At 38.5% G+C, this 21278-nt stretch overlaps 1 protein-coding gene across 3 annotated transcripts; it reads left to right on the forward strand.

The window, feature by feature from the left end:
* The first annotated feature begins 593 nt into the window (after nucleotides 1-593).
* On the forward strand, nucleotides 594-20860 carry LOC128014459 (centrosomal protein of 152 kDa). Of its 3 annotated transcripts, none has more exons than XM_052598047.1 (29): nucleotides 594-883; nucleotides 1158-1253; nucleotides 5802-5890; nucleotides 5977-6037; nucleotides 6173-6484; nucleotides 6558-6720; nucleotides 6898-7038; nucleotides 7223-7362; nucleotides 7660-7860; nucleotides 7947-8094; nucleotides 8925-9016; nucleotides 9112-9269; nucleotides 9363-9558; nucleotides 9648-9761; nucleotides 11193-11323; nucleotides 11418-11546; nucleotides 11653-11788; nucleotides 14909-15094; nucleotides 15788-16036; nucleotides 16489-16608; nucleotides 16690-17054; nucleotides 17753-17906; nucleotides 18067-18130; nucleotides 18204-18359; nucleotides 19115-19208; nucleotides 19313-19395; nucleotides 19585-19741; nucleotides 19816-19922; nucleotides 20001-20860. In XM_052598047.1, the coding sequence occupies exons 2-29, from the start codon at nucleotides 1167-1169 to the stop codon at nucleotides 20720-20722; spliced, it is 4755 nt and encodes a 1584-aa protein (XP_052454007.1). In that variant the 5' UTR covers nucleotides 594-883; nucleotides 1158-1166; the 3' UTR covers nucleotides 20723-20860. The 3 variants fall into 3 exon arrangements, with proteins under 3 accessions (XP_052454007.1, XP_052454008.1, XP_052454009.1); XM_052598048.1 differs by having other exon boundaries at nucleotides 604-883; nucleotides 18207-18359; XM_052598049.1 differs by lacking the exons at nucleotides 594-883; nucleotides 1158-1253 and adding an exon at nucleotides 3931-4090.
* The last annotated feature ends 418 nt before the right edge of the window (nucleotides 20861-21278 follow it).

Raw genomic sequence — 21278 nt, forward strand, 5'->3', positions numbered from 1 at the left:
CATTTGATTCAGATGAAAATGTGTCTTAAGTTTTATAATTTTATGTGTGATAAACAATGAATTTATACAGTGCCCAAAATTGGACAGCTTTCTCATACCTCATACAGACATTATTTCTCTGAATTAAACTAATTACTGAAAGTGCATACAATACAGGCAAAAAAAGGTAATAATGAAAAATAATAATTTTCCTACATGCACTATAAGGCTAAATGTCCTAACCAAATGACCAAACCCGTTAATACTAACAATAGTCATATCAATAATATATAGACCTAGTGTAAAAGTGTATATATATATATATATATATATGTATGTGTGTGTGTGTGTGTATGTATGTATATATTTTTTTTTTTTACAGAATATTAATTGTAAACCATACGTTGGCTATTCACCTTACGTTCATTTATTTGTATATATATATATATATATATATATATATATATATATATATATATATATATATATATATTACTAATCATTTTATTAATATTGGTACAGCTCAATGACTGAGAAAATACATTTATTTTTTAGTTGACACATGCTAGGATGTAACGTTTACATGACGTCATCCATCCCGACAGCCAATCAGCAGTCAGGGCTTTTGCCGCTGTTTAGGGCGCCATGTTTCAATAGACAAACACTTTTAACAATATCAGTGCTGCGAAATCGACTTTTGTCCGCATTAAATGATTTTTAACATCTTTGACGGACGAACAGACATTTGCTGAAAGTTTATTACTCGTACTCAAGGCATTTTATGTCAATATTGTCGCGGTATGAGTTTGTGTGGCACCGAGACACTAATGCGTATCATAGAAACACTTCGTTCGGGATTATTGTGTTACTGTAGGACTGTGGCGACTTTATAAAATCTTTAAAGGTAAGCAGAGATCGTTTAAACTCACATACAGCCTTGTTTGGGAACTGAAGCTTGTAATCTAGTGCTAAATGAGCGAGTTAACGGATGTGAAATATGGGTTGCTTAGTAACAACATGTATCTATATCTGGGATTAACAACCGTGTTTGCTGATGCGAACCAGCAGACAGTGTAAACGAGTCGTTCTGTGTTTTATCAGTAAGACTGGTTAAATGAAGTGTAAGTGGATGTGATTGCTGGTCATTTCCTGACTCAGTGTGTCACTTCTCCTCTCAGATCAGCAGGATGTCCATTGATTTCGACAGTGCAGCTCTACAGACCCAGCAGGAGGAAGAGGAGTATGATCAGGAAGACTACGCCAGAGAACAAGAGGTATCTGTCCAGTTACTGAACACTGACACACACACAAACACACACACACTAGACTGACAGCTGTCATCTGCTGCATGACTGCAAATGACTATGTAGTATTTACATTTAGTCATTTAGCAGACACTTTTATCCAAAGCAGCTTACAAATGAAGACAATCTAAGCAATCAAAAGAATAAAAATAATACCGAGAAAATAGAAAAATAATAGAGCAAGCTAGTGTTCGAGGCCTTTTTTTTTTTTTTTTTGGTTTTGTTGATTGTGTATAATAAATAAAAAGAAAACAAATAGATAGAATTAAAAAAGATTAGAAAAGCCAGTGTTAGTTTTTTATTTTATTATTATTATTAAAGTGGTCAAATGATGCTTTTTTAAATATCATTATTTAGTGTAACAGAATATGTCGACATGCTTTAATGTTCAAAAAACACATTCTCTTCAAATACTGTACATTATTGTATGTCCTCTATGCCCCGTCTCTCTCAAACGCATTGTTTTCTACAAAGTCCCTCCTTCCGACAAGCGCAGTCTGTTCTGATTGGCCAACTGACCCAGTACATTGTGATTGGCCGAACACCGCAAGCGCTCGTCAGAAATATAATGCCCCTTTCCATAATCATGGGCTTCATCTTTCAAAATAAATGTAAAGACAATTAATAATGTCCTTAGTTTTACAATCAGTTCAAGCCCGAAAGAGGAACAGAGTCACGTGACAGACTCGTATGTGATGAAGCTCGTATGTGTTTACAGTACACAAACCACGGAGTTTTGTATTTCTATGGTAATTCACAAATTACCTCAAACGCCATACACAGCCTGTCCTTTAGTTTGGCACATTTGAGTGCAGGAAAATAAAGTTTATGCATTCAGCAGATTCATTTTGTGTAGGGCGATGGACGGCGGAAACCAAACCGCCGAACAGTGTCACACCGCCGCGTCGCAACAGGTTGAGTCTGTAGTGTCTACACAGGACATTTGAACTCTGTGTCTGTACCTCATAAATAGGACGAGGCAGTTTACTGTCAGGGATTTGTCATGTTAACCATATTAAATGCATGCACAGTTTTAAGTCAGCTTTAATCGCCTTTTTGGTAACTTCTTGACTTAACTGACCACCACAAATGCACCACGGTTTTCACAAAAATATTAAGCAGCAACTGTTTTCAACATTGATAATAAAAATATAATATACAATAATTTGTAGAAATTACTATTTTTGAGTAGAGACCGTCTCATACTAGACCGAGATTAGACAAACATTTATATTTTCCCCCGAACAGAATGATGTCATCAGTACACCATGAAATCAAAACTGACAGTTAGTTTTTGTTTATGAAGTGGTGCAGTGTTTATTATGCATTATTTAAATAAAATATTAATATATATCAATCCATACATAACATTCAATAATAAACAAAACACAAGCCATTGTAATCTTTAATAAAAAAAAAAAATATATGTATATATATGTTGCTAACTGCTATAATGATTTCATGTGAGTGACAGGTTATTTTGTCTAACCCTCACGTCATAAGAGAAGAGATATTGTTATTAATGTATGTATGTGTATATATATATATATATATATATATATATATATATATATATATATATATATATATATATATATATATATATATATATATATATAAAAAATCTCTTTCAGTAATATTCTTTACTTGAATGTACATCACAATAGAGAGAAAAAAAACACATTTATACACACAGACTTATATATCTTAAAACATAAATAACATTTTAGTGAAACAATCGATATGGTATAATTACACATGACACTATATTGTATTAATATGTCTGCCGGATGGATACATTAAACATACACTCAAGTTATTTTAAGTGAATAGTTTTTGTGTGTGTCTTGTTAAAGCAGGTTCATCAAGTTTCGTCCAGTTCATGTTTTAAATGTGTATATCTGGTACTAAACACGTCAGTAGTTCTGTGTGGCTTCAATATTGGGACTAATAAAGTTGCTCTGTCAGTGCTGTTCTCTAATATGGCATGCAGTTAATGCTTAACATGCCCGTATAACCATTAAAAACTGCTGTATGGACCAAGAGTTTGACTGAATCTTTTTCTTCTGGTTTTGTCGCTGCCTTACTCAGTTTACTAGGTCCATATTTGCTTTCTCGTGGTGATTATCAGTAGCTAAAGATTCCTGTTTCCAGTCACAAGCAGTAACCGTGTTTGTTTTTAAATGGCAGATGTTCTCCAATCAGAAATGTGCGTTCTCTTCTGACTCCCCTTACAGCTATCTACCGTCTGCATGAATGAACGTTTGCTGTCATTGGTGCGCGTTTAATGCAGTCAGGTGTGTTTGCTGTGTCATAAAGCCTGTGTTTCCACTGGCCTACATACTCACAGCTCTTTATTGACGCTACACAGATGTTTGCTCTGAATGGAAGGATAAATGTAGGCAAATTCACTTGTCATTTTAGATTAGAATCAGAAAATTATAGTATGAGGTGAATGATGAGGACACACACACACACACACACCGTCATATTCACAGGCTGTCTTTTTTCCATCAGAGGAATGTTTCTGCTCCAGTTAACTGAAACGTATATTCTGACCCCCACAATGGGCTGACCTCAGTCTGGACAAATGAGGACGGCTTAGTTCCTCGTTTTCTGCTGTCTTTTCTGGAGTTATTCATATGAGTCACGCGGCTGAACTCCAGCATTGCACACAGAAGTGCTTCAGTATGTCCCTGAGTCGCAGAGCTCGTGCAGCAGCAGTCGTGAGAGTGTAAATGCGGGAACGTTTCCTGTCCGAGGGAACCTATCAGGATGTGCGGGTCATCCGGCGGGAGTTATGGAGGGTGAGTGAGTTTGACTGTCTGTCCTCTGATACAGAGACTTCAGCTGTGTTTTATCATGAAGTTAGGGCTCCTTTAAGACGCCTCAGGGCCATGTGTTGGTGTTTGTGTGAGAGTTCAGCATGTCTGTAACCGGGCGGGTGTGTTTTTGTAAATGGTTGCTATGGGACTTGCAGTGCTTGAATGTGCTTGTTTCGTTCTCATAGTTTCCCATTAACTCCGTATTATATTATTGTATTGAGAAACTTCTAAGAAGGATGACATCCCCAAAAGATGGTCTGTTGGACACTTACTGACTGCCAACTTATCGGAGGAGCTTGTGGATTAGTGTTTGACTGATTTTTATATATATATATATATGTGTGTGTGTGTGTGTGTGTGTGTATATATATATATATATATATATATGTATGTGTATATGTATATATATGTATACGTATATGTGTGTGTGTATGTGTGTGTGTATATATATATGCACACTGTATTAGAACATATGGATATTTTCCATTATAAAGTTCTTTTTTTTTCTTTGTTTTGATTGTGGATTTTAGATGAAACTTTGATCTTTAATGAATGGAACTAAATAATGTGAAAGATTTCAACTTTATAGAACACTTTTCTCCTCCTTTATAGGGACATTTTTATCATCTTAAAATTAGATATCCAGTTTTCATACAGCACGCCGTGATGATGCTTAAGAGAATTTAGGCAGCACAACCTAAGAGTGATCATACATTTTTTTTGTTTTTTTATTTTTGACAAAGTAGTGTAGGTTTTAATAGGCAATAGCATAAAAATAGTTCCCTGTGTTGCTCAGAGTTGATATCAAGAGAGTAACATTTCATTCACTCTAACACTAATATGAAAACTCTATTAAACATGTTTGCTGCATTTTTAGAATTATCTGCGTTTAATTAAAATACGTGTTTTTAGCGCTTTCTAAAACATAAACAAAAAATTGCACATAGTTTCTCGACTGTGTTATGAAAGAAATAACTTTTTTTGTTTATAGAATATTTACTTCCTGTTCTATAAGTTATTTGTTTCTAGTGATATTAATTTGCTTGCTGTTTTTTATTATTATTTATTTATAGAAAACCACTGGTTAAAATAAAGAGCAATATTTGCAGAGTGCAATGCCTGTGTTCCCAAAAATTTATCAATTTATTTAATGAAATAAAATGATACTTTGCTTCAAAAAAACTGACTGAAAGTTTTTTTTTATTTTTTATTATACATATTTGGCTAACAATTAATTGTCACCACAAACATCTCTTGGTGTCTCTGAATGGAGATTGCATTTACATATATAAACTAATGTTAATTGATTTATGAGCGAATCCCACCTCTCATTGTTTCGGATGAATGAACCAGTATCAAAGAAGCATGCATTGACATAGAAGATAATATTACAATAATATTTTCATAGAATTATTCATTATTCATTATAGTCTTCTGCGGTCCTTTCGGTAATAGCTAATTTATTTAAAATCATCCGAAACCCAGGGCTTCTCATATAGTAATATCATACTAATATCTCTTGTTGGTCCTCAGGTTTTCAGATCCAAGTGGATCTGTGATGAATGCCTCTAATCTGTGCCATAACGGTGTGGCAGGGGGGAAGACCGCTCATGGGTGGGGTGGCTACGGTCATGCATGACTGTTCAAAGTTTTTATTGATTTAAATGGGGTTTGTTTGTTTGTTTGTTTTTAGCTCCACAAGCTCCTGACTGATCTCCCTGATGATATGCTAGATGACAGCGCTGACAGCTCCACCTGCAGCCGTCCAGAAGACAACAACAGGTACAAAACACATCAAAACACCCTTATGCAACACTTACCTGAAATACCTATTTAATAAAACATACACAAATGTGTTTGTATTTCAGACCGCAGCATGCCTGGGATGTCCCACAATGGGAGCATCCAAGACCTTCTTCCCATGAGCAAGTCAGTTTATTGGTTTAAGATGCTACAAAATCAACCTTAGGTTTATTGGAAGGATGCAAGTGGTCTTAAATTTGGTGCATTTAATATACTATGACAAGTCATTCACTTAATGGTTTGCCTTGCATGTTTTTGCAGCACTATGAGGAGGATGATCAAGGCTCTTATCATGAGGACTACAGCTACAGGAGTCACACGTCTCAGAGCAACAGTCACCCTCATCACCTCCAGACCGGGACAGAACATGTGGCCACCGGCTGGGACCAACAGAACTACCAGTACCAGAACCGAGACTATGCACACTCCTCCGCAGGCACGGATGACTTCTCCACTGGGGTCGGGGCGGAACAGGACGTGTACTCTCATAATGCTCTTCAGCATGGGGCAGGCCCCCCCGGAGATGAGGCTCGAGCTCTAGGAGAGCATAACCACATCAGACAGCACTTTCAGGTGAATGTCTGCAGCCAGTCTTCTTTTATTAAACACTGTATGCATGTTTATTAATTTTGCACATTTGTTGAAGGTGTTTGATAATGGAGGAGCTGGGAACAAACCCACTGGCAACTGCAGAGCCAGTTACCATCCACATCAACCTTCAAACCAGGCCGAGATGTTCAGTCCTCAAGTGACCTATCAGAATAACCACTTTGACCAGATTCAGAGGGACTTCCTGGACTCAGCACCACGTAAGATACCATTAAACATCATACCTTCTTCGTATTTCTTTGGAAGCTATTTTTTTTTTCAAGGTACTTTGGTGAATGAAAAGTTGAAAAGCCCAGCATTTATTGTAAATTGTATTTGTAATGACTATGTTATGAGTATTTTAGGAGCTTGAGGTGTGTTGTATGAATGTTGTTCAGATTCAGCAGACGGTCAGCAGCTGGCGCAGCTTCAGATTGTAAACCGAGCTCAATCTGGACAGATCGAGGAGCTGGAACAGAAACTAGAGGACTGCAGGAGGAAGATGAGATATCTGGAGCACCAGTTCGCCATCGTCAAAGGTCAGATTCACTAGATTCCCACAGTTTTAAATTCAGCTCTGAAATACTGTTACTAATCTTACTCTTAACCATACTGAAATCTGTTGTATTTTTTTCCCTGAAATAACCTGGAATGTGCTAAAAGTGCTGACCTCTTGAGTTAAAAAATAATTTGAGACAATAAAATGTGTTGCTTTTTGTCTAGATGAGAAAGATGGTCTGACTGTATCACTGAAGGAGTCCAGTGCACTCGTGGAGGAGGCGAAAGAGAGAGAAGCGCAGCTGCAGGGCAGAGTCAGATCTCTGGAGAAACAGATCCAGTCTCTCACAGACCGAGAGCAAGAGGTACGAGCTCATGGTGCAGTCTCTTATTAGAGAGGAAGGCCTGTCCCACTTTTATGAAGTGAACTCTCTTAAAGAGCTTAGTATATTAGTTTCCAGAAAAAAGTTTTAGAATTTTTTATCATATGTTAATGTAAAAAAAAATCTTGTGTAATAGAACACTTTTTGTTTTTGTTTGCTGGTTTTTATTGTATTTGTTATACTTGTATTTTTTACCATGAAAATAGCCTATGATGCTGAAATGCATTTAATAAAAATACTACTACTACTATAAGAGAGGAAATGTGTGTGTGTACACAGAGCCTGAAGCAGCAGCGTGTGGCCGAGGTGGCGATGGACAGCATGAAGCAGCAGATGATGGATCTGTGTCGCTCAGACACTCTGACACGAGCACGGGAGCAGCACGATAGAGACGTGACCGCTATCCGTGAGCAGTACGAAGCACAACTGCTCACCCTTAAGCAGAAACTAGACGCACAATCACTGAGTCTGAACGAGCAGGTCAGATACATGTAGATATGATTAACCCCTCACAACAGAGGGCAGTGCAGGCCTGCGGTTTCACTGTGTGTGTGTGTGTGTGTCAGGCGGAGGCGGGCCAGCGGCTGCAGGATCAGGTCCGGCTGCTGGAGCGTCAGAGAGAAGGGGATCAGGTGGACAGAGCCGCCGTCATCAACACCCTCGCACAGCGCCTGGAGGAGAGCCAGCAGCAGTGTGCCAAACTGCTCCACACTGGTATGTGGCATCCCATGTGCTAATGTTTGTTTTTACAGTTGTGATTGCTCAAGCCTCATTGGTAATTGTATGGGCCAGTCATCTTTTTCTCCTGCAGTTAAAAGGGGTGGTTGATTGTGATTTCACTTTTTTTAATGTTAGTTAGTGTGTCATGTTGCTGGTTGACCATAAAAAATATCTGCAAAAGACAACTTTTTAAAAAAAATTTATTACAGCTCGTGATAATTAATGCATTACAAAAACATTGTAGAAATAAAAAACTATGGGGGAGGAGGGGACGGAACATTTGGCAAATTATTCTGCAGCACTTATATTATTGTATTGTTGGCTATTAACTGTGAGCAGACCGAGTGTCAGTCATTGCATTGGAGAATAATGGCGAACATAAATAAAGAAACAAAATTGCTCGTCAGATTTCCCAAACAAGCAACCATATTTTTTAAAATGAGCCCAAAAACAGGCAGACTTGGCAACTCTTCTCCATGGGTGGAAACCTGTTACAGATTAAGAGGCAGTGATATTATAATGAGATCCCTTTCCATATCACAAGGGGAGTGAAATCAGATGTACTTGTTTTTAAAGACGCTTGTAGAAAAAGGCTAACCAAAGCAAAGTTACTGGGTTAATCTTTTTCACGTTTCTTTGGTTGGTAGATGCACTGGGGACCTGATTATAACACTTAAAACCTGGAAAAGGCCAATTTTCATGATATGTCCCCTTTAAAAGTAGAAGAAAAATCATGTTTTCAGTCCTTCCCTTAATAAATGCATTGAAGTTTTGTCTCCCTTGTGTCTGTAACCTCTTTATCAAAGCTCTTTTATTCTCTGCAGGCTCTGTTCAAGAGATGAGTCAGTTACAGCTGAAGCTCCAGCAGGCTCAGTCTACCTGCGCTATCAGAGAAGACCTCAGCAAAGCCCTGCAGGTCAGTCAGTCCACTAGTGTTTGACAGCATTTTCAGTAATGGGAAACATCACAGCTGTCCACAAAACAGAGCCCACGTGTTTGTTCCCTCAACAGGAAGAGTTGACTGAACTGAAGGAGCAGATAAATCTGTATGAGTCTGCCATTAAACATGGAGCCCTGGAGTCTAATGGAGACTGGGAGAGCCAGCTGTCTGAGTCCTGCGTGGACCTGGGCATCAAGAAGCCCAAGTGGAGAAATGGACGGATCCACAGGTAACGTTACATTGTACAATAACAATCCAAACTGCATTGCTGTAGTGTTCATATCTCAAATTCTTTTAATCTCACAATTCCTTTGTTTTCCAGCAAACCTCATATTGCAGAAGCAGGAGACTCGACCCTGCTGAAGGAGGACGTGGTGCGAGAGCTGAAGAGCGAGTTGCAGCGCTGCCTGAGTCACCTGAAGACCAAGCGTCTGAAGATCTCTGAGCTTCAGGAGGAGCTGCGACGCTCTCAGAGCAGAACAGAGCAGCTGCAGACGCGGCTAGAGCAGGACTCTGAGGTCTGACCTACAGCAAATCACTGCTTGATGGATCAATCGTGTGTGTGCTGTAGTAGATGTTAGACTTCCACCTTGTGCGTTTACTACAGGTGAGGGAGAGCAGCTTGGAGAAACACCTGGAAACATCCCCCATGACTGCAGCTCCTCACAAAGACCTCATCAGACTGCAGAAAGAACGGCAGGTGCTGCAGGAGAGAGTGGAGGTCAGTGTGACTTCAGTCACAGAGTCAGAGGACTTCTGACATACATGTATATATGTATGTATGTCTGTGTGTATATGTATGTATAAATGTATACATTTATTTAAGAAAAATTATACAAATTTAGTTTAGCAGCAGATAATGATGGTAAAATGGTTAATAATAATTCTTTTGGCTTTTTTTCATTTATTGATGCAGACCGTATCGAAAGAATTTTGGTTATTTGAAATAAAGCTGAAATAAAAGGAAAAATGGTTTATTTAAATAATGATAATAATAATACAACAAAAAGATTACAACTTATTGAATTTCAGTTAGTTGCCAAAGCAACATTTCTAATTAAGTACTACAGTAAAAAGTAAAACAGAAATTTTGAGATGTATTGAAATAATTATAGAAATATAGCACTGAAAATTTTTTTAATTTATTTGATCAAAAATACAGAAAAAACAGTAATATTGTGATATATTATTACAATTTAAAATAATTGTTTTTAAATTTATTATACTTTAAATTATCATTTATTTCTGTGATGCAAAGCTGAATTTTTAGGATCATTATCACATGATCCTTTAGAAATCATTCTAATATGATGATTCATTATCAAAGTTTGAAACAGTTCTGCTGCTTAATATTTTTTCAGATCATGTGATACATTTTTAGGATACTTTGATGAATAAAAAGTAAAAAAAAAAAAAAAAAAAAGAAGCTATGTTTTTAAAATATAAATATTTTGTAATAACAATATACACTACTGGTCAGTAATTTGGGGTCAGTAATTTCTTTTTTTTTTTTTTTTTATAAAATCAATACTTTTATTCAGCAAGGATGTGTCAAATTAATAAAAAGTGATAGTAAAGAAAATATATATATTTTTTTTTTTTGAATAAATGCAGTTCTTTGTAACCTTTTATTCATCAAATATATTAGACAGCAGAACTGTTTCCAACACTCATAATAAATCAGAATATTAGAATGATTTCTAAATGATCCTGTGATCGACTGGATGTGACACGTGACACTGAAGGCTGGAGGAATGATACTGAAAATTCAGCTTTGCATCACAGGAATAAATTATCTTTTTAAAGTATATTCAAATAGAAAACTATTATTTTAAGTTGTAATAATATTTCACAATATTACTGTTTTTTTCTCTGTATTTTTGATCAAATAAATGCAGGCTTGATGAGCAGAAGAAACTTGTTTCAAAAACATTAAAAATAGTAATGTTTCCAAACTTTTGGTCTGTACTGTGTATATATAGAAAGACTAAAACTGAAAATAAAAACAAAACTATTTCTGAATATAATACTATAAAATACTATAATAATTTGTAAATAATATTAAATTAACACCGATCTGGATCCATGTTTAATGAAGTCATGATTCAGTAAGCTAGTTGTTACACTAGTCAACCCCAGTTGTGAACGGCAGGCTCTGGAGAAGAGGAATCAGGAGCTGAAGCAGAGTGAGGAGAAGATGAAGTCAGCCAACTCTGAGCTCTGCACCAAGATGAGAGAGATGATCCAGGAGCTGGACCAGGAGAAACGAGAAGCAGCAGAGAGGTCACACATCCATTCATTTAGCTAAAGTGAGAGCTGATTCCAGTCTGGTGCAGCTTCTGTGGTGTTTCATCGGTGACATGCTCTGTGTGTGCAGGGATGAGAGGACTCGGCAGCAGTTCAGAGATGACGTGGTGAATGGTGTCCGGATGGAGCTGACACAGGAGCACACGGCTCACATAGAGCAACTCACTCACCAGCATCAGCAGCACCTCCAACAGCTCCAGTACTGCACTACACCTCCACCTTTAAACATCATGACTGGACACTTCATAATAACCTTCATACAGTATGCAGAAGCTGACCTTTATTAACACCGAGTCCATCCACAGGTCAAAACTGGCTGATCTCAGACAGGAGGTGTTAGCTGTGCAGGAATGCTACATTTCTGTTTGCAAAGAGAAAGACAAGCTGGAGGAAAATCTCCAAAACAAGCTTGAAGAACAGAGGAGATTGATAGAAAATGAGGTAAGCACTAGATAAATATCTATTTTTTTTAAAATGTCTATCTCACCTAAATGTTTGATCATGCACTGCATTTTTATTTTGATAATTGTACAATAGTTTACACAGCACAAGCCAGATTTCATTAGCTGTATGTGAGGCAGTGTTACGCCAGGTTCACATATACTCCGTTTGCAATGTGTGTAGGGTTGGGTATCGATTGGGTTTTATACAATACCGGTGCCATTTCAATACTTGTAAAACGGTACCGGTTAGGGATGTAAAATATCCATTATTTCCATGATCGATCGGCATTTAAATTAACGATCGATTAATCGTTAACCATAATGCTGGAAATGCGTCTATTGACAGGATGTGCAAAAGATTTTTGGGGGCCGATTCCGATATTAACTCGAAAAGAGCCGATTTATAAGCCGAAATATTTTGATTTTGAAAATAAACTGGATATTAGACCCATTTCCTATAAACTGCACTTACACAACATTCAATAGCAAAATATCTGCCTGTTCTATGTATGTGGGCTGTATAAACCATTTTCCAGAAGGGATTTATGTTTAAAAAAAAAAAAAAAGCCTTAGATTACAGTCTCAATGACTAAACAATTGCACATCAAAAGTATATATTTTTTAATGATCAAAAAACTGTCTGATTTTAAACATTTAACACTTTTACTTTCTTCCAGTTGAAGCTGGTTTTAACAGTCTGTGTGTGTACTGTAAATAAATTATAATACTGAAGTTAAAGTATTTGCAGAAGTAGTCCCACACTTTGCTGCTACAGCATTCACCTTTTTCAGCCATCTGTAGGGGAGAAAGAGAGACAGAGAAAGAATAAGCATGTGTATTAATAATATCACCATGTATCATTACTCATGTCACCATTAGAATTATAATAATAATAAACAGGGATCTCCTACATAGGCAAAAATGAGAAATATATGTATTTTTTTTATATAGGTATTACCTACTTATATTTAACAATATTATTTAAACATTTTCCTGTTATGTCTGTAAAGCTGCTTTGAAACAATATGTAAAAAAAAAAAAAAAAGCGTGTGTTCAGCTCACATTTATTTACATGTCCCCTCTGGTTTAATCATTTCTGACACCCCTACTGTAGTTACTGTAACTACACTATATGGGCTCTCACATACACATTCACAACGGACCCCTATATCTTCTCTTCTCTTTGTGCAGTCTGAATCAAAACATCGTCATGCGCTGGCAAACGTAAAGTTAGCCTACTGTTACCGGAAGATTACGGAATCAATTCGAAGTTGATTGGTTAACGTTAGTGCCATGAACACACCGCTGTCCATTTTGAGGAGAACCACCTTCAAACAATTTAATGCACGCTGTACATAACTTCATAACTTCTAGTCATTGACTGATTACACGCTCCCCCCTGCCACAGTTACGCGGTCATTATGTGGGAAACACTGCAGATATATTTAGAATAAGTTAAATGCTAACGTTATAGTTTGACCTCTTATTAATGTTCGCGCTCTTCCACTGATAAACATGGTATTCGCTTTGTGGCTAATCTAATATAGCAATGCATTAGCGGCTGTAAGTGAAGTTACAGAATATTTAGAAGTGATAATGATAGGACCGTTAGCTAGAACTACCATACTGTTTTTATATACAGTGTATGAACTAAATCATCTCACATGACGAACGACAGACTCACCGTCAAAACAGTACATCTCCGTGGCTTGGCTGATCGCTTTCTTCTATAGTGGATTTCTGGCGCTGTTTTCAACTGTGGAGTTGCAGAGCTCCCTCTGGTGGGCAAACCATGCAACACTCATAACATGAGTGAAGCATGAGACTCTGTATCTGCCGATTTAAATGCAATAAGCTCATATCGGCCAATAATATCGGTCGGCCGATATATCGGTCGGGATCTAACACAAACACACAAAAAAAATGCTTTCTCGCTTGAATTAATGGGGTTTTAGTCTGAATAAAATGCTAGTAGCAGGATTATAAAATGAACAGATGTGATTATGATCATATGATAAAATAAAGAGAGTGTGTCGTACGTTTGAGATCATTTTATTTTGTTGACCGTTTTCTGGCACGGAGACCACTGAACACGCCTTTTTAAATGGTTTTGTGGAGCTCGTTGTTGTATTTTAAAACACAATTGTAATGTTTTCAACTAACATTATGGCATTTAAAATAAAATGATCCCAAACGTGACTGCGCTGCGCAGTAAATGAACTGCTTCCATCAGCACTGCTGCAGCAAAACACTGGTGCTCACATTAATTTGAATTTTTGCGTTCCGGCAGGATTAGCCTATTTGTTTTTAAAATATCCGGCATCTAGTGCATCAGATCATGACAGCACGTGCGTGCTTGCATATGAGGATGAGCGAGCGGGGCTTTGGCACAAATCCAAATGGTTCCATATTCGCAATGTATTTGAATGTTAAACAATTATTTATATTGTAAACTACTTACACATTCGTACATAGACGGAAAAGATGATCCTTTTCATAGAGCAAAAACGTCCTTGTCATAACAGCAAATTGAACCTGTATACTACGGTCTATTTAAACTGACCAGTTTAACCAGGCTCCGGTGCTATCGAATCAGCTGAGACAGAAAAAAAATAATAATAATACATTAAGAGAATGCACCGATCCAGTTCATTCAGCCTGCTATGTCTGCTGTAGGATACTTACCAAGACGGGCATTTTGACATGTTTTGTGTGAAGTTGTCCATTTAAACACAATACTTCAGAGAGAGTTTATATTTGCATGGGTTCACGCGCCTCGGATGAGCGCACGCACAAATCTTTTCACTGCACGTGTGACCTCGCGTCCTTTGGCTCTTAAATGTTTAAAGTGACAGCTTACATGGGTTTAGTTAAATCAGATATCAACATGTGCTGTTCAGGTCTCACTTGTGCACGCGCCTCAGCACCCATGTGATCAGGCATAAATGACAGCTCATATTCCAGCATACTTCATTCTATGAACCTTAATATTTATTTGTGTGTGGACGTGCGTGTGCTCCTGCGTGCGTGTGTGTGTGTGTGTGTGTGTGTGTGTGTGTGTGTGTGTGTGTGTGTGTGTGTGTGTGTCTATACTTGATCATGCATCTTGTTGTTTCAGTTGAAGAGGCGAGAGGACAGTGAGGCTGCTCTGGAGAGACTGAGGTCTGATCTGGAGTGTCAGCATCAGGAGGACGTGACTCGGCTCAGAGCCCAGTGGAAGATAGACACACAGACTGAGACTGAGCTGCAGGTCAGAGAGCAGCTGGAAACGGCCAGAAAGAGCTGGCAGCAGGAGCAGGAGACGGTTAGTGGTGACGGGTCGTTTACATTGACCGTCTTTCTACTCTGTGTCAAGCATGAACTTACTAAAATGTCACTGTTGTACCATTCAGATATCTGACACTATCAAGATAATTTTGACACATTTTAACTCTTGAGATCTTCTCATTTTATTACACTCATATTATTTACCATTTTCTAAACCATAGCAAACAAACCGTGATAATGTGAGAAATGTTGAAGGTGTCTGAATAAATTTAGGTTTGACCTGTAGGTCAAACGCTCAATATTTAGCCTTTTATATTGTGATGAGTGGGGCGGGGCCAAGAGCCGTGGGAACGGAGCGAGGCCGGTGGAGTGATTGGACATGTCTCGAGTCCCACGGAGTAGATCTGGAAGGATCACTGTCGTAAGAGGAGTTACGACAGTGAAGGAGGAGAGCAGACCAGGCCTGGATTTTATTTTGTGTTTTGGTTTTTGTTTTGTGTTTATTTTATCATTCGAGTTTTATTTAAATTGTCCGCCGGTTCCCGCCTCCTCCTTCCCATGATTATGAAGTTTTTACATCGTTACATATATATTTTATCTGTCTGTCTGCTTTATCTTTTGCCTCTATAATTGGTTTCTTCGGTCTACTTTTGTTTATTTGAATATGTTTTGTCAGCTTAACCTGTTTTTGCCTGTCTTTGATTTGTCTTTCTGTCTGTCTCTGTGCCAGCTGGAGCAGTCCTGGGCTCAGCGGTTACAGGAGGCTGAGGAAGAGCTCAGGAAGGCCAGGCAGTCAGACACCTGTGAGGGAGCGGCGGGTCAGTTGATTTCAGCGGAGCAGCTGGAGGTCCGGCTCAGGGCTCAGAGGGAGACCCTGCAGCAGGAGGCTGCAACGGCCTGGCACAGAGCCGTGGAGGAAGCAGTACGACACGCTCAGAGAGAGATGCAGCAGAAACACACTGATGACATCACGCTCCAGGTGTTTACTGCTCTCAACATGAAAACAAATGCATTCATTTCAAACACGCGGTAAAGAATAAAGAAAACTGGTCCAGTAATATATTTAGAAAAATGCTCCTCTCTAGATTTTCTTTTTCTAGTTTGTTTATTACCGCTGAATGGCTTCCCAGAGGTAATTGTGACATTATGACATTATTGTTTACATGCGGTTTTATTAATTGACGTCTTTCCATGGTTGAAACATCATCAGCTGTTTCTATTACTCTTCAAACTACACCAATTGAAATTGTCATTTAAAAAACACCTGATGGAAGCACATCATAATATTAAAGGCCATATAAATACGGCACCAAATTGCATTTTCTTTGCTTTTTTTGGACGGTATTTTTTTCTTCCTATGTATGTTTGATTCCGGACTTTTATTTTATTTTCCAGGTTTTAAATGGTAAATAATGATTTCTGCCTTCCTAGGTTGAAGGTGCTCGTTCTCGATGGCTCCAGGACTTGACCTCCCTCCCAGAGTACAAAAGCAGTCTGCAGAGGGAAAAAGATGAGTGGGAGCGACTTCAGCAGCAGCGTGTCCAGGAACAGGTATCTGTTGTCGTGATCATTGTGAGATGATTTCTTCAGATTTATTTTCTCAAATGCTCAACACTCACCTCCTGGTCCCAGGTGTCCTCTGCTGTGAAGGCAGTGGAGGAAAGGTGGCAGGACACGCTCCGCACCAAATGCACTGAACTGGAGCAGTGTAACATGAGAAACGGGGAGCTCCAGGAGCAAGTGCTTACCCTCCGCACCCGACTGGAGCGTGTGTGCCGGGAGCAGGCTGCCCTCCTGAAAGCAGAGCTGGCTGCAGCCCGAGACGTTTGGATCAGAGACAAGCAGGAGGAGATGTCCCGTCTCAGGACACAGCTCCAGAGAGAGCAGAAGCAGAAACTACAAGCCGCTCTTGAGCAAACCGACAAACAAAGAGACACAGAGCTACACGAAACTCTCAGAGAAAAGGAGCAGGAGTGGAGGGATCAACAAGAGATCAGGTTCATAATAGTCTCCGTGATTCAGAGGGTTTGCTAAGGCATGCTTGAACATAATGCTGTTTAAGCAGGGACTTATTACATGAAAACAACATACAATACCTTAGCAAGTACATACAAGAGCAGCGTCACAAGTCTGACTCTCTAATATGTAGTATGCACTACAAATCTCTTTTAATACAATTTTCTGTTATTTCATTGTTTAAAAAGCACATTCAAAATACCAATAAATATATACAGCTTAGGTTTTCTGTTTTTTCTATTAGATTTTATTTCAGTTCCCCAAATTTTTTTTTAACTTTAGTTAACAATAACAACACTGATATAAATAGTATCTTGAAGATTTGCTATATTTTAATGATCACACACACATTTATATTTCTATTTAATAATAAAGTGTATCATATTTATTAAATTCATATACATCTATTCATATACATTACAACAAAATCTTTGAACATTTTGAATAAAATAAAGAAATTTGATATAGATTTATTTGAATTTGATTAGCAACATTTAATATTAACTTACTTTGTGAAACTTTATGTGAATATATTGTTAATAATATTGAGATTTATTTATAGTGAAGTACACAAATGTAAACAGTGACTGATATTTTAAATCAATAGAAGCCACGTCTTTTGACTCCTGTTCACGAACCCTCTGAATGTATGTTTTAAAGGAGCAGTGTTGTTTTTCAGACTGCAGGAGGAGATGCTCAGTGAACTAAAGGAGGTTCTGCAGGACGGAGGGGAGAGCAGGAGGATTGGAGAAGAACAGCAGCTCACCATTAGATCCAGAGTCTGGGAGATCTGCAGAGAAACACTCAGCCAAACCAAACAGGAGCTGAAGAAGGTGCGTGTCTGCTTTCTGAGACTAATCAAAAATCACTGCAATGAGCACAGCTGCACCCAGGGAGTTCCCTTTTCTTTATTACACTAGAACAGTCATCATATTTATCATCTGTCTCCACCCAGAGAAACACACTAAATATTTCCTGCCTCTCACACTCCAGAGCAGCGCAGACAAGCTGAGACGTGTGCTGAAGGAAACCCAGGAGCGCCATGAGGCAGAGATTGGTAAGAGCCACATCACACACACACACCTCACACACTGCTGGATCTTCCCTCCTCATGCGTCCTCGTCCTGCAGCAGCTCTGACTGCTCAGAGGAAGCAGAGTGAAGGTGCTGAGTCTCTGGCCAAACTCCAGAAGAAGAATCAAGAGCTCCAGAGACATCTAGAGAAGGCCTGCCGGCAGCTCCAGAGGAGCGTACGAGAGCACAAAAACACCCTGCAGAAGATGAAAGGTGCTCTTATTACTCACACGCAGCTTTAGATTGACACTGTTAAGTCTTGTTAAGAGATCCGCCCATTTTGGAAACTGTGGGGATCTCAATAATCATTTTGGGAAATAAAGTAATTCATTGAGTTAAGTCAGTTAATCAAGTGTTGCTCACTGCTCATCAATTTAATTCTGAAAATTATAGATTTACAATAAATGTATTAAGTAAATTGTAAAGAGTCTAAAATCTCAAATTTTTCAACATCAGAGTTGTGACCTTGTTTTAGGGTTTCCACAGTCATGGAAAATGTGAAAAACTCTAAATTAAAAAAATAATAATAGTAATAATTGTTTAAATGTGTGGGAACCCTGATGTATAGCCAGTACATTATAACAAATTTGGCTTGTAAAATATCTGTGTTTAAGTAATATTTACATACTAATATAGTTTTGATTAATATATTAATTATATTGACTTTCTATTTTTAGATTTTCAGTTTTCATTTTAATTTTAATGCAAGTTTTAGTAATTATGTTTTATACTTTTGTCCTTTTTATTAGATTTTTATATTTTAATGTAGTTTTATTTATTTTAGTAATGTTAGTAGTACATCAACTTTTATTTCATTTTATTTCAGTTAGCTGATAAGGCAACATTACAAATGGTTTTAAATTAGTAATTTAATATTTATTTTGTATTTTAACAAAATGGGCCTCTGTAAGAAGCAACAGCATGTGGAAGACAGTGATTTGTAATGCGTTTTTATTTGTTCAAATCAGATGAGCATGAGGCAGCCCTGCAGAAGGAGCAGCAGGGTCATCTCAGAGCCCTTGAGGAACTGAAACAAACCTCAAATGCAGAAGCACTTTCAAGGTTTGTAAACACTTGAAGTTTTCTTTCATGAGAGCACATCATTGACTACGAGCACGGCCGGATTTAGAGAAAAACTGACGGTCTTGTCTTCATCAATGTTTCAGCGGTTCAGTCAGCCAACAGAATCTTCAAGCAGGTCTTGAGGAAATGAAGGAGCGATACATGAAAGCAGTGGAGAAAATCAGAGGTGAATTCAAGACCTTGATAAAGATGCTTTACATAACTCCTCAAATTATAGTCAGGTCACATTTCTCATTAAAAGTGTTTGTTACACCCTACCTAACTAGAAGCAGGCATGTCTGCAGTTGAACTATTTGAGACTGAAGCTAATAGTTAATGAAGTAGCTTCCTCAACTCATAGTCAATGTGTTTGTAGGTGACATGCTGCGCTACCTGCAGGATAGTAAGGAGCGGGCGGCAGAGCTGATCAGGACTGAGGTCCTGAGGGAGAGACAGGACACGGCCAGACGCATGCGCAGGTACTACCTCACCTGTCTGCAGGAGCTGCTGGAGGACGGAGGCCAGGCCGCAGGGTACGAACCACAAATGATCTTCATCTCTCTGTTCTTATGCTTTGGTCTTCATTCTACACCTTTTCTTTCTCCAGAGCTGAGAAGAAAATCATAAATGCTGCTAGCAAACTGGCCGCCATGGCCAAAGTCCTGGAGACCCCGGTGGCCAAACGCAAGCTTTCGAGAACCCAGGGCTCTCAAGGTAAAACCTCAACTCAACCAAGCCTTCGTTTGTAGCATGACATGGTGCTTTCATCTGGGAACATTGATTTTTGCTTAGGTGGATCAGACAAAACAGACACTGAAGCCAGTGGTTCTCCTGCTAAACTCCTGGGAACCGAAGCCCTCAAGGATGGTAAGAACCAACACAATCTAACTGACTCGAACTACACATCCATGACGGCTAAACAGAAAGACGTCAGATCTAAATCCATCGAACCGGATTCCCTCAAGTCTGTAGGGGTATGTGGATCCAAAGACACTTTTACGGTTGGTCAGGTAACTCAGAAGCACACACAGTTTGCACACGATGGTGTTTTTAACAGCGTTAATGTCACACTGAGAAAGCACAGCAGGGAAATGTTCATGGAGGGTTTTGGAGAACCATCATCATCCGTCCAGCCCTTCCTGATCGAAGAAGATCCCGTTCGTGATAACGGCCCGAGCGACTGGAGTTTAACCAGTAACGGCTCTAACTTCCTTCACCTGACCTCGTCCCGTCCAGATCCTGGGAAGCCGTTCTCTGTTAGCGGCGGGTTGGACTTTAGAAGCTCCATCGGTGATGACTCTGATGTTACCATATACAAGGAGTTCGTTAAGCCTCGGTCTTACTCTAAACCCGATGTGTGTGTGGACAGAAGAACAGATCAACACGGAGAGCCAACCCCTGGTTCTGAGGGACATGGGGTCCGGAAAAAGTGTCCAAAGAGCTTATTTTCGGAGTTGAAAGTGTATCAGCAGGACAGTGGGTTCGACAGCCCGTTGGCACTGCTTCAGAAATGAAGTTTAGATTTGTTTGTGCCAGAGCAAACTGAAAACTAAGCTTGTGCAATGTTTGTGCAAATATTTGTTTCAGCGATTGTACTGTCTGTGCATGAATTGGTTATTTTAATTTAATAAAGCAACCTAGTTTTACATCAATTCAGCTGTTTTTCCGTTATCTGCTTTCATGCTAGATATTTAGGCTTCTGTGTTGAATAAACAAACTTCACCATCATAATTTTCAACATGCTGCATAAAACACACAAGAACAAAGTGAGAGTGAATGGTTGTTTTTATATTCTGTGGTTTATCCTGAAGGATGTGTTATATTCCTCAGGTTGAGTCTCCAGTCAAAGTCCATTGGCAGATAAGATCAGGTCAAAGATGAAACCGAGCACTTGTTAAACTTCATCTGGGTCTTTCTATGAAATGGTTGGTTAACTTTTTTGGTTTTTTAATGTTTTATTTTTGTGAAATGTTAAGTTTTACTTTGACATTACATACAATGTGCTTACTGTAATGCTACAGTAACTTCTTCAAACGTCGACTTTTCTCTTATCAGTCACTTGCTATACAG

The sequence above is a fragment of the Carassius gibelio genome, chromosome B25 (assembly GCF_023724105.1).
Source record: "Carassius gibelio isolate Cgi1373 ecotype wild population from Czech Republic chromosome B25, carGib1.2-hapl.c, whole genome shotgun sequence".
NCBI lineage: Eukaryota > Metazoa > Chordata > Actinopteri > Cypriniformes > Cyprinidae > Carassius > Carassius gibelio.

What these genes read in the sequence shown, in the direction of transcription:
- LOC128014459 (XM_052598047.1), top strand. Translation starts at nt 1,167, where the DNA reads ATGTCCATTGATTTCGACAGTGCAGCTCTACAGACCCAGCAGGAGGAA. An exon ending in CTTCCTGGACTCAGCACCAC is followed by an intron (nt 6,721 to 6,897) that starts GTAAGATACCAT and finishes AATGTTGTTCAG; the next exon opens with ATTCAGCAGACGGTCAGCAG. An exon ending in CACTGAGTCTGAACGAGCAG is followed by an intron (nt 7,861 to 7,946) that starts GTCAGATACATG and finishes TGTGTGTGTCAG; the next exon opens with GCGGAGGCGGGCCAGCGGCT.